The sequence below is a fragment of the Chrysochloris asiatica genome, unplaced genomic scaffold, assembly GCF_000296735.1.
Source record: "Chrysochloris asiatica unplaced genomic scaffold, ChrAsi1.0 scaffold00009, whole genome shotgun sequence".
Lineage (NCBI taxonomy): Eukaryota > Metazoa > Chordata > Mammalia > Afrosoricida > Chrysochloridae > Chrysochloris > Chrysochloris asiatica.
The window spans coordinates 16,523,810-16,537,325 of NW_006408527.1; the positions used below are offsets into that span (position 1 = coordinate 16,523,810).

At 41.0% G+C, this 13,516-nt stretch overlaps 1 protein-coding gene across 1 annotated transcript in view; it reads left to right on the top strand.

Moving 5' to 3' along the window:
* Positions 1-277: 277 nt before the first annotated feature.
* The window catches only part of NUCKS1 (nuclear casein kinase and cyclin-dependent kinase substrate 1), a 40,227-nt gene continuing 26,988 nt past the window's right edge, over positions 278-13,516 (top strand). Inside the window, exon 1 of the mRNA XM_006834078.1 lies at positions 278-486. Within this exon, the coding sequence (XP_006834141.1) occupies positions 470-486 (17 nt within the window). The 5' untranslated portion in view covers positions 278-469. The remainder of the gene's footprint in view (positions 487-13,516) is intronic.

The window sequence follows — 13,516 nt, forward strand, 5'->3', positions numbered from 1 at the left end:
CTCTGGAGTAGAAACCAGGGGGCGGGATGAACAGCGACCATTTTTGTTTTGCGGCCGTGCGCTCTCAAAGCATCTTGACTAACAAGACCCCCGCGGAGGAGGCGGAGCGTGTCTAAGGGGCGGAGCTAAAGAGACGTGATGATTCAAATGCACTAATGAGTTGGGCGCATCTGGCAGGAACCGCCAATGAGCGATCAGGTTTGGGCGGAGCACAAAATCCCTAGCGGGTTTGGTTGCACGGTGGCTTTGGCGCATTTTCGGCTGGTTTGATTCATCCATTTTGGAGAGACAGGGGAGCGGGGGGCTCGTCTGACCAAGGGGCCCTGAAACAAGGCGCAGCGGAGTTTGAGAAACCAGCAGCTCGAGGTTCAGCTGCAGCGGCCGCAGCGGCTGAAGTTGGGGGGGGGGGGCGCGCGGGGTGGAATCCTGGTCTTTGGCTTCTCGACTAGCTCCTGTTTCGACAGCGAACATGTCTCGGCCTGTCAGGTCAGTGCGGAGTGCGAGGCCTGGAGCGGGTTGGAGGGAACTGTGGGAGAGTGGTGAAGGACTAGGGGATAGAAGCCTACAGTCAGCCCTCCGGTGCTACGCGCGGCCTCCTCCCTTTTGGGCTCATGCGCGCCCTTGAGCGTGGGGGGCCTCGCTAGCTCTCGGGGCTGCGCGGGGGTGGCGGTCGCGCGCCCATGCGCGTGCTCCTCCCCGCCCCGCTGCAGGGCTCCGGGTTGCTCCGCTGCCTCCCCCACCCGCTGCACTGGAACGGGCGGGCGGGGTGTTCCCTGAACTGCCAGAGTCTGGCGGGGGAGGGGTGTGCAGTCAGCGCCCCCAACCTGGCCCCACCTCCTCCCGGCCTGCGGGAGGAACCCAGTGGGCACAGACAGGCATTGGTCTCTTACCCTTCACCCCTGGGGGTGGGGGGTCTTCAGTCTTCCTGGAGCGGAGGAGGGTGTTCCACATGAAGGGGGGAGGGGCTGCACGGCCCCCTCCCGCGTCTCCTCCTGGGTCCCGGTAGGGCCCGCCTCCCGGATCGGAGCGGCCGCTGGTGGGCGGGACGCGTTCTTTTCCCCCTTGGGCAAAAGTAACTGTTAGGTCCCGGAAACTGGAGAACCGTGGGCTGCTGCTTCAGCCCCACCTGGTTGTTTTGGGAACTGTTAACTCCAAAGTTCGCTCATCCCCGCCACCTGGAAATGCCCTTCCTCAGGGAATGTCACTACCCAGGGAGGTGCGGGTTAACTGCATGACCCAAATCCCGTGTGGTTTTCGTTCCGGTTCCCTCCTCCCAGGCATACGTGTATCGTTACTTAGTTAAACCATTCCTTTTCCTGAAATAATTTTAATACAAAAAGGTCTAGGGTCAATTAACCAGCAGACTTCACTCACAGAAATCAGTAATTTTGCTGTCCCCCGGGCGGACAGTGGAACCGCCTTTTACCAGCCTCCTGACCACTGTATGGAATGTGCCATTTATGGAGGGGTGTGGTGTAGTTCAATCTGTCTAAGCCTTTAAAAAGGAGAGCAGTCACAAATAAATATAAGCTCCTTGACTCTTTTCATGTAGGACACTTGCAACTTAACATAGAGTTTTCTAGGTAATTAGATAGAGGAATAGTTTTAAAATGTTTTAAACAGTTTCTGCTTCCCCTGCTCCATCCTAAGTTTGGTGGGAAACGGAAGTATGTTGACTTAAAGGCGCTCTAAACCGAGTTAGGGGACCCTGGAGAGGGTTTTGTTGCACAAGTTCTATCCCATGAACTAGGTCATCGTCTCCAGCTGGAATTGGTATGGTGCTGCTTGCTCCTACTTTAAATGGGAATAGGGAACGTGTGCTAACTACCTGCATGTCTTTACCTTCCAATTTCACTTTCCGTTTCTTTGATAACACGTCATCACCCTGAAAGGTTTGCGTATTTTGTAAGGTGGTGGTGGGTGTGGTTTGCCTTGGAGTCGGGTCTGAAGCAGCGACCCTGTACAGGGTTTCCGAGGCTGTAAATGTTTACGGGAGCAGAAGACCTCACCTCCTGCGAAAGCTCGTAACCACTATGGTACCTGAGCTCTTTATTTTGTTGTATGCATACATTCTTTAGGGAAGGCAGTGGCCCCATAGAAAAAGCACTGGACTGCGAACCACAAGGTCGCCGGTTCGAGCCCACCAGCCTCTCTGTGGGAGAGAGATGAGACTAAATGCTCCAGCAATGATTTAAAACCTCCGAAACTATAGGGTCGCTGTGGGTTGGAACCTACTCCATGGCACTTAAAAACAACATACTTTTTTGGCATATAATTTAACTAGTATCTGCCATTCATTTGTGTAGAATCATTTATTTAGGATCAGGTCATACAGACACAATTATGATAAAGATTTGCATTGTCTCCTAGAAGTACTGTGTAGTGAAATTACATGATTATTTTTCTGTGCCTTTTAAGCTTCCAATGGCTAAATTTTGATAGCCTATTTTATTGTAGTGACATTGTTATACTCAACTGCATAAAGTTGTGTCCCCACATTTAGATATTGGAAAGTGAACAGAACTTTTTTTACTAAAAAACTTGGGGTTTTTTAATATCATCATGTGGGGATAAATACTTGTGTATTATGCGTGGCACTGTAGGATAAGCCCTGGGCTGTTAATGGCAAGGTTCTTGTTTCAAACACGAGCCACTCCTTGAAAACCTATACAGTGTCGCTATAAGTGGGAACCTACTGACTGCACCTGACAACAGTAAGTTTTGAGGGGCATTGGAATTTCTACAAAGAAATTTTTGCTCAGTGTATCTCTTATGCATAATTTTAATCTTGTTTAATTGCCCCCAAATGAAGAGTGAAATTAATGTATGCATGTTGTATACTTTGTTTTTTGTCATTTTCAGATGAATTGAAAAAAAAGTGATTTCTGATAATCCATATTTTAGTGATAGAATATCTTGATGTAACTTTTTTAAAGATGTTTTTAATAATCTTCATGACCTATAATAAAGCAAATATAATTAAACTTGAGTTGGTGGCTTGTTAAATTACTTTAATATTTACCTAAGCGTTAAAAGAATCATAAGAAATGTAATAATTTGGTGTCTTGATAGTAGTTTCACAAAGAAGTGAGTGATGCTCAGCTACAGCGTGTTTTTCCAGTGACATGTGTCTAGCACATTAGGTGGTTGTGCTGTTTTCAATTGAGTCAGTTCTGACTTACAGCAACGACCTTGTATCGGGCTTCTTAGAGAGGCTGGTGGATTTGAACTGCTGATCGTAAGGTTAGCACTCTAGTTCTTGTCCTATAGCACCAGATGAGGACAGTGGGACTGGAGAAGTCAAGGACCATGTGTCATATACTAGTAGAACCAGATTTGTTAATTCCCAGTCCTGCTTGCCCCTTCTGCCCTTCACTATAATAATTAAAATTATTTTCTGTCTGGTAAATACTGATATATATTGATGCTGATTAAAGAATATAATCTGTGGCATTTTTAACTTTTTTAAGTTTTCAGAATCTTGTTTTAGCTTCACTGCAACTACAACCTTTGAAGTTAAGTTCCATCTAGCGGATTCTGACTCACAGCAACCCTGTAAAGGTTTCTGAGGAGCAGCTGGTGGGTTTGAACTGGTGACCTTGTGGTTCACAGGAGGTGGGGTTTTTTTCTTGGCGGGGGCCCTGATGTGGCCCTGTAGGATAAGCAATGGACTGCTAGCCACAAGGGTGGCATTCAAGCCTATCAAACACTCCTTGGAAATCCTATACAGGGTCGCTGTGAGTCAGATCTCTATGGCACTTAGCAACAGTAATATAACAAGACAAAAGCTTAATATAGCCTTCAGAATCATAATGGCAGAGCCTAGAGTTGAACCTGAATCTTCTGAATACAAAGCTAGCATTCTTTGCATAATACCACCTTTTCTTCTTTGTATTTGTCATGAAGATTATTGTTTAATGCGGTAGAGTACATTCCGACTCATAGAGACTCTATATAGAGTTTCCAAGTATTTAAATCTTTGCGGGAACAGAAAGCCTCATCTTTCTCTCATGGAGTGGTTGGTGGACTCGAACCACTGACCTTGTGGTTCACAGTCCAGTGTTTACAGTATGGAGTCACCATGCTCCCTGCTATGAAGATAGTGTGTATTTTTCTTATATGACTTTTTTTCCCCTTCCATTCTTTATACATAGTTTTTTGGCTCTTATTTAGAAAATGTTTTAGGAAAAATATAGTCAAAATGTTTTAAATATAAGCAGTTGTAGTCAACTTATCGTGGCAAAAGTAGTGAGGTTGGCCCAGGATCGGGCAGTGTTTCATTCTGCTGTGCATAAGGTTTCTGTGAGTCGGTACCGACTCGATGGCACCTAACAACAGGTCAACTTAATATTTTAACGTTTTTCAGAGATGCTTTTTAATTTCAATTCAAAAGTTGAAAGAATTTAAGGGTTTTATCTAGGGCATTTCCTTCAATTTACCAGTGATGGTTTTGAAGCTAAGGAACATAGTTACTAACAGCCGTGTACTGACATCAAGTACAGTATGATGCAGAGTGACCCTATAGGCCAGAATAGAATTGTTCCATAGGGTTTCTGAGGCTGTAAATCTAACTCATAGCAACCCTATATGAGCTTTCCAAGGAACAGCTGGTGGGTTTGAACCACCGACCATGCAGTTAGCAGTCCAGTTCTTATCCTACAGTGCCCCACCAGGATTCCTGAAGATTAATAATAGCAAAGCTGAATTTAGTCTTTATCTTTCTTTCTTCTTTATGGATTTATTGTGTTTGATGCTACACAAAATGTTTTAGGCTCATAATTGCTAGTTTGGAAATTTAGAATGTTTCAGTATCAGTTAGAAAAAGCTTTTGGTTTCAGTGACTTTGGATTTCTAAATTGTGCATCAGGGATTATGAACCTTTAATAGTGAAACTCCCTAGCCTTCAAGTTTAGAAATCACTTCCAAACCGGATAGAGATATTAATATTACTGAGAAACACTTTTATGTGCCAACTATTCTGCTAGATATTTATACATTCACTTTGGAAATCTTGCAGCCACTCTTAAAGCAAAGTATGTATTAACCTCATTTGATATGTGAGGCATCTGAGGCTAACTGACCCATCCAAAGCGAGTGATTGTTTTCCCATGTGACACACTGCTACAGGGTATTAATCTTTTCAGAGTGGTAGCACACTTTTTCTTTGGAAGAGGTTACAGTTCATAATATAATTTTTGTGAAGATTAATTCAGAAAGTCTTGGTGTGGCACTATAGGATAAGCACTAGACTGCTAACTGCAAGGTCAGTGGTTTTTGCAAGGTTAGCCGCTCCTTGGAAACCCTATATAGGGTCACTCTGAGTCAGAACCCACTCCACAGTATACAACAACATTGAAGAGCTTTAGGACAGGAAATGGAAGAAAAGGAACATTTCTTAGATATAGGAGAATATAACAAAGAATTAAAGAGGAGGATACATCCAAATAGTAAAAAAAACATGAAGGGTGGTTAGTTTGAAACGCTTGAAGGAAAGTGGGAATGTTTGAAGTTTATACATTTTATATGCAAGGGCATTTCCCCCTGGCTAAAATGAATGTATGTACTCCTGGATGTGGCGCTGTAGGCAGCATTGGATTTAGAACAGCAAGGTCTGCTGTTAAGACCCACTAACTGCTCTCTGGAAACCCTATACATAGTCTCTATGAGTTGGAGTCGGCTCAACCGCACTTAACAGCAATAACAACAAAATGAATAGATTCCAAAGCTGCCTAAAAGACAAGACAGTTACAGGATCATTTTACCGTGCCACAGTGTCAAATAAAATGATAGCTAGATGAATCTAGTGTGTATTAAAAATGCATTCTGATTAAGTAGGGTTTATGCCAGGAACAAAATAAAATGTATATAATTTATGTTAAAAATGAATGGCATTTGAAAAAGTTCAATACCTAATAAACTCATTAGTACCTTAAGATTATAAGGAAATTAAATTAGAATGAGAAGTAATTGATTTATCTTGCAAAGGTTACAAAACTAAGTGAAGTTTTCGTTTTAGTGTTAGAAGTTTCATTTAGCAATAACAAAACTATTGGGAGGCAGAGCCTGATCCAGCCAATGAAACCCTGTGTATCAAAATTTGGATTGCATCTGTTTAGCAGTTGGTTTATATGTATAAGGTAGATGTATTCCATTAAAATAGTGACACCTTGTATGTATAAATCATTTTGTAACTTTCAGCGCTTTTTCTCACAGGTTTTTTTTAGCTCTCAAAATATACCACCTCTTAAGCTAATTTTGAATAAGGAAAAGCTGGGGCAATTTGTTTTTATAAAATAGGCCATGGTACTATGCAACTCCATGACACAATACAGGTTGTCTATGAATGGTGTCCCTTTGGAGTTGTGCAATTTACAACTAGTTGGGTTACTTTGCAAACTTTGGTTACTTGAAATACTACAAAGTTACTATGGTGTTACTATAAAAAGTTACTTCACTTTTTAAAAATTCTTAGCTGCAAAGAGAAACAAATGTGACATCCCTATGTTAAGAACTAGTGTCTTGGTGACTGAAACTTGAGTTCTTAAACACAGCACCTAGGAAAGTCCCTGTTGTGCACAATAGAAACAAATCTTTGATTAAATGTAGGACCACAGAGGCATCCAAGCATCCCTTTGTTCTGTGTAACATGCATTGCTCTCTAGGCCTCTGGATGCCACATATTGTTTGCTCTCTACTGCTAACCAAAGGATTGGTGCCTTGAATCCACCCAGTGGCACCACAGAAGAAAGGCCTGGCAATCTACTTCCACAGTCATTGAAACCCTACAGAGTACAGTTTCTACTTTGAAATATGGTGTTGTCTTGGGGTGGAATCTGCTAGATGGCAGCAAGTTTGGTTTTATTTTGTTTATCTAGACTCTAGTAAGTGGAGAGAATTTATTGCCATATTTTAAAATAAAAAGCCAAACCTGTTGCCCTTGAGTTAGTTCCAACTCATGGCGAACCCCCCATGTGTGTTATAGAATAGAATTGCTCCAAGGCATTTTCTTGGCTATAATCTTTACGGGGAGTCCTGGTGTGGCGTTGTGGGTTAATGCATCAGACTGCAAAGCCATTTGAACTGCAAGGTCACCAGCTGTTCCTCAGAAACCCTGTACAGAGTCGCTATAGGTTGGAACCAACTTGGTGGCAGTTAACAACAACAGTCTTTACAGAAGCAGATTGTTGCCAAGCCTTTTTACCCAGGGTGGGCTCAAACCACTAACCTTAGTTTAGTGTTGAGTGCAAAACACTTGCACCTTATTTTTAAATAACTGGTGTGGTGCTGTAGGATAGGCACTTGACTGCCAACCACAAGGTCGGTAGTTCAAAACCACCAGCCACTCCTTGGAAACCTTATCCAGGGTCCTTATGAATCGGAACTGACAACAGCACTTAACAACAGCTAACTGCAGTATCATCAGTTTAAACTCATCAGCCGCTCCTCGGAAACCCTATACAGGGTCGCTTTGAGTAGGAACCAACTGGGTGGCACTTAAACTCTAAATAGCCATGCAACTGCCAGATGAATTGAGTCTAAAATGTTACCATGTTAGTGTTTGAAATACTTAAGGTGAAGAAACTACAGGCTGTGGCTGTCTAAGAGTGTTTCAAACTGGGTATTGCATTTTTATTTAAAGATTCTTCTTAGTACATACATGTATTTTTAATTGTACTTGATAAACTGAAACATAGGCCCCACCTGTTCAGTAATCTGCTAATAAGCAAGGTCATATTCCCAGTTACCTTTGGTTGGAGTATAGAATCTGTCAAGATCAAATGGCCCAGAAGACAAACTACTTGAGAATGTGAAAATTAGCTCCAACTGAGAAAGTAAAAACCTGCCCTGCTATTCACTAGGAATGAATAACAGATAAAGATAAAGAAAGCTATCTTTATTCCAAGGACATGCTACATCTGTAGAGTCATAACAATCAAACCAGTTTCTTACTGGTTCTCTAAAATCAAACTTACTGTTTGAAATTTTATCAGTAAGAATGAAACATTGTACTTTTATTAGGAAGATATAAGTCATTTTGATACAGAACTAATCATTGGCTTGCCATCCATGTGCAGAACCTCAGACAGGTGGTTGCTGGGCACAACATTCCACACTTACTATTTACCTTAACTTCTTTCCAAAAAAATAGGATCTTAAGACCACTTTGTAGTCCAGACCTGATGTTAACCCCTTCATACACACTCCTGTACCTTCCCTGAGAGAGAAGTATCCTACACTTTTCTACTAAATTATGATGAGTCTGTAACTTGACTGTCAGACAATAGGTTACCCTTAGTGACTGAGGTTTCTGAGACCTTTCTGTGTGTCTTACCCACCTGTGGCCTCTCCCCTTGTGCATAGATTGTGGAGAATGGTATAACCTGGCATGCCTTGTCAAATATTTTCTTTTATTACATTCATTAAAATTTGTATGTGTGACTGAAAGAATATGTTTTCTAATTTGATTACAATATGGTGAAATGGAATGTAAAGTAAATTGTAAAATAATGAGTCTTGGGAATAAATAGTACCATATGAGAGTTAAAATGTATTCATTAAGGGTAAAACATTAGCAAAAGATTTAGTAAAGGATTGTAACACTTTTATCTAATAAACAGATAAGGTTGACTCATTCAGAAATTTTTTACTGCCCTTCTCTGCAGAAAATAACAACTTTTTATATTCTTGGGTTGTGTGACCTTGTTTTGAAACCACAGATCTACATGATAGTTTTTTTGTAAACCCAGACTCTTGTTATTGAGAATTATTAATTATATTGAGAATAATTACAGTAGCAGCTTCAACATGCCAGATACTTACCTAAATTCTCATTTCTCACAATAATTTAACAAAAGGAGCTAGTTATTTCAATTTTGAGGAAATTAGTGCTCAGAAAGGTTAAACCACAAGACATTTAAGCCAGTTTTCAACCCTTGTGTGCCCAACCACACACCTCCTCCATGAATGTTGTTTTGTCAGTATTCACAAGTTTATCTTCTATATAGCAGTGTTGTGTAGATTTGTGGTCTTCATGCTGAAATATCTCAGACATTCCAATTTTATTTTTAAAATATAATTGTAGAAATCAAAGTTAAGCAGGTTTGTTTAGTCCAGTTACCATCAAGTCCAATGTAACTCATGATGACCCCATGTGTGTCAGGGCAGAAATAGTTCTATGCTCCATAAGGGTTTTAGTTATCACTGATTTAAGTTTTTCCTTTGCAAAATAGTTACTAAAGTAGAATAGTATAAAAACACTATGTTTTTTATTTTAACAAGGATTTTACCATAGCTTCACATAAACTGTTATTGTTAAGATGAAGACATGAGGCAAAATGATAGCTTAATACCCAAACAGGACTGATTAATAGGTTGATGTCAGACTGGGAGCATATATCCAATGCCTTAAAGGGCTTTGTTTTTGGCCTCCCTTTTTATTAATGAGTTAGATGAGGACATTGATGGCATGCTGACTAAATTTGCAGATAATATAAAGTTGGGAAAGACAAGTCATTTGTTGAAATGACAGTATCAGAATCCACAAGGGTCTTAGATTTTGGAAAAGCAGGTGTTAGTTGTTTGTAGGAATTGGAATATCCTGGTGGTATGATACTGTAATCACTGGACTGTTAACTACAAGGTTGGCAGTTCAAATCTACCAGTCGCTCCATGGGAACTCTATTCAGTGTTGCTATGAGTTGGAACCAACTTGACGGCACTTAACAAACGTGATATAACAATCCAAAAGGCAAATAAGATCTTGGATCGCATTAATAGAGATATAGAGTGCTGCTGCTGCATGCTAGAGTCAGCTCCTACTCATTGGTGGTGGTGGTTATGTGCCGAGGAATTGCTTCCGACTCATAGCAACCATGTTACAAAGTTTCTGAGGCTGTAAATCTTTACGGGAGCAGAAAGCCTCATCTTTCTCCCGCAGAACAGCTGGTCGTTTCAAACTACTGACCTTGTGGTTTGCAGCCCGATTCGTAACCACTTCGTTACCAGAGCTCATAGCTCAGTTTCTGAGGCTGTAAATCTTTACAGGAGCAGAAAAGCCTCATATTGGTCCTGAGAATGGTGGATTCAAACTACTGACCCTGTGGATAGCCTCCAGGATTCCTCAATAGACTATTAAATTTGATCTGATATGGAGGAAAACAACTAAATTGTGAGGTTACTTGAAGCATCTTTACAGAATGCTCTGTGGAGGAGAGCTTAGATTTAGACAAAGGAGTCCTGGGGTGACGCTGTAGGATAAACACTGGAAGACTGCTGACCACAAGGTTGGGGTTTCAAATCTACTAGCTGCTCCTTGGAAACTCTGTGTAGTACTGTTATGAGTTGGAACGGACTCTACTTCCAACACAGATTTATTTGTTCTTTTGGAAGTCCATGGTACTTTCGATACTCCAACGCCATAACTCAAATGCATCAGTTCTGTGGTCTGCCTCATTCACTGTCCAACATTTGCATGCATATTGCTGTTGTTATAAGTGCTGTCAAGTCAGTTCTGACCCATAGCTTCCCTGTATAGGGTTTCCAAGGAGCAGCTGGTGAGCTTGAACCACTGATCTTGAGTTTCAAACTGACTTTTGCAGTCCAGCACATTAACACACCACAACCACATCAGGCACCTACATATTAGGAGATTGAAACCACAGCCTGGTTTAGGTGTACTTTAGTCCTCAAACTGACACATCATTGCTCTTCCACACTAAAAAGATCTTGTGCAGCAGATTTTCCCAGTGCAGTAGTTGTTTGATTTCCTGACTGCTGCTTCCATGAGTGTTAATGGTTGATCCAAGCAAAATGAAGTTTTTGACAACTTCAATCTTTTCTCCTTTGATATGGATGTTGTTTATTGGTCCAGTGGTATGGATTTTTGTTTTCTTTACATTGAGACACAACCCATAACGAAGGCTGTGGTCTTTGATCTTCATCAGTAAGTATTTTAAGCCCTCTTCACTTTCAGCAAGCAGGGTTATATCATATCACAGGTTAATGAGTCTTCTCCAATCCTGATGCCACATTTTTCTTCATATAATCCAGTTTCTGGGGTTATTTGTTAAGAATACAGATTGAATAAGTATGATGAAAGAATATAACTTTGGTGTGCACCGTTCTTAATTTTAAACCATTCAGTGTTCTCTTTTTCTGATCTAGCAACTGCCTCTTGGTCTATATACAGGTTGCTCAAGAGTGCAATTAAGTGTTCTGGAATACTCATGCTTTGCAATGTTGTCTGTAGCTGCCTGTGATCCAAACAATCGAAAGCCTTTGTGTAGTTAACGAAGCACAGGTAAACATCTTTCTGGTGTTATGTTTTCAGCCAAGATTCATCTGACATCAGCAATGGTGTCCCTCGTTCCATGTCCTCTTGAGTATGGCTTGAATCTCTAGTTCTCTGTCAGTGTATTATTGCACCTGTTTTTGCATTATCTTTAGTAAAACTTTACTCGGCGTGGGATATCAATGATCATATGCTGCCTCTTGAAATGGTTTAACTTGGACCATTTCTTTTGGGTATAGTGACTGTGTATTCCTTCCATCTTCGTTTGATACTTTCTGCATCATTCAGTATTTTGCCCATAGAATGCTTCAATACCACAAGTCGAGGTTTGAATTTTTTCTTCAGTTTCCTCAGCTTGAGAAACGCTGAGTGTTTTCTTCCCTTTTGGCTTTCTAACTCCAGGTCCTTGCCCATTTTGTTATAAAATTTGACTTTGTCTTCTCAAGCTTACTTTTGAAATTTTCTTTTTAGCTCTTACACCTCCTCACTTCTTCCATTGCCTTTAGCATCTCTACACTGGAAAACAAGTTTCAGTCTCTACTGACATCCATTTTGGTCTTTTCCTTCTTTCTTGTCTTCTCAGTGACCTTTTGCTCTCTTCTTGTATTATGTTCTTGATGTCATCCCACAACTCTTCTGGTCTTCGGTCTTTAGTGTCTAATGCATCAGATCTGTTCTTCAAATGATCTCTAAATTCAGGTTCGATATATTCAAGATCATATTTTGGCTCTCATGGACTTGTTTTAATTTTCTTCAGCTTCATCCTGAATTTGCATGTGAGCAATTGATGGTCTGTTGTACAGTCTGTACCTGATCTTGATTTGGTTGACAGTATGGAGCTTTTCTACCATCTCTTTCCACAGATGTAGTCAATTTGATTTTTGTGTATTGTATCTGGTGAGGTCCATGAGTATAGTTAGTTGTCTTTCATGTATAATAAGTATTTGTAATGAATTAATTCGTCTTGCAAAATTCTGTCATGTGATCTCTATCATTGTTTCTATCACCAATTTTTCTAACTTGTTGTTAAGTGCCATTGAGTCAGTTCCTACCCATAGCGACCCTGCATAAAGTGCCCGAGGAGCAGCTGGTGAGCTTGAAATGCCGGCCTTGCAGTTCAAATGGCTTTGCAGTCTGGCACATGGAGCTATAAATCTTTATGGGAGCAAAAAGTCTCATCTTTCTCCAACAGAGTGACTGAACTAGACTGTTGTTATGATTAGCCGCCAAGCTCATAATCCACAACATTACCAGGGCTCCTTCAAATAAAATGTTAGACTAGGTGTAGCATTGAGTTGGTTCCAATTTATAGCGACCCTATGTGCAACAGAGCAAAATGCCACCAAGTCATGTGCCATCCTCACAATTGCTAATATGCTTGAGCTCTTTGTTAATGTCACTATACCAATCCATTTGTTGGCGGGGGTGGTCTCCCTCATTTTTGATGTCCTTCCACTTTACAAAGCATGATGTCCTCCACGGACTAGACTTTCCTGATAACATGGTCAAAGGATGAGAGATAAAGTCTGGTCATCTTGGCTTCTAAGGAACATGATGGTTGTACTTTTTCCAACACAGATTTGTTTGTTCTTCTAGCAGTCCATAATATAGTGGTGGTTATGTGCCATGGAGTCGGATCTGACTCACAGCAATCCTGTATTAGGGTTTCCAAGGCTGTAAATCTTTTTCCTGTGGAAATGCTGGTAGTTTCAAACTGCTGACCTTTTTAAGTTTTTATTGTGAATTGAGTGACAGTTTACATGGGAGAACATCGGTATTAACACCATCGTTTCATTGCAATGATTACAATCTCTTTGCATCATCATTCAACAGTATTTGCTTCTATTGCCGCTGTTGTTTTTTTGGGGGGGCTGGGGGTAGGGGTTTTACACAAAAACACTTAGGAATAGATAATAATTTAAACAACCATAGGGCACATTCTGCAAGTCTGCCTTCTGGCCACCAGCACTCAGTCTTTCTCTTTCCATGAATCTAGAGTCCTCAGCTGCTCTCTCGCTCCATGTCCTCATCTCTGCCTTCATCTGTGGTTTCGCTGCTTCTCTGGATAGTGTCCTGCACTCCACTCGTACTCTTCTCCCTTGATGGTCCTAGGGTCCTCTGTTTCTGAACTGTTAAGATTAACTACTGCCATGTTTTTGGATAAAGTAGATTTGTACTGTTTAGTATAAAGCTTAGACTGTCAGTAATTAAACATGAGTGTGTATT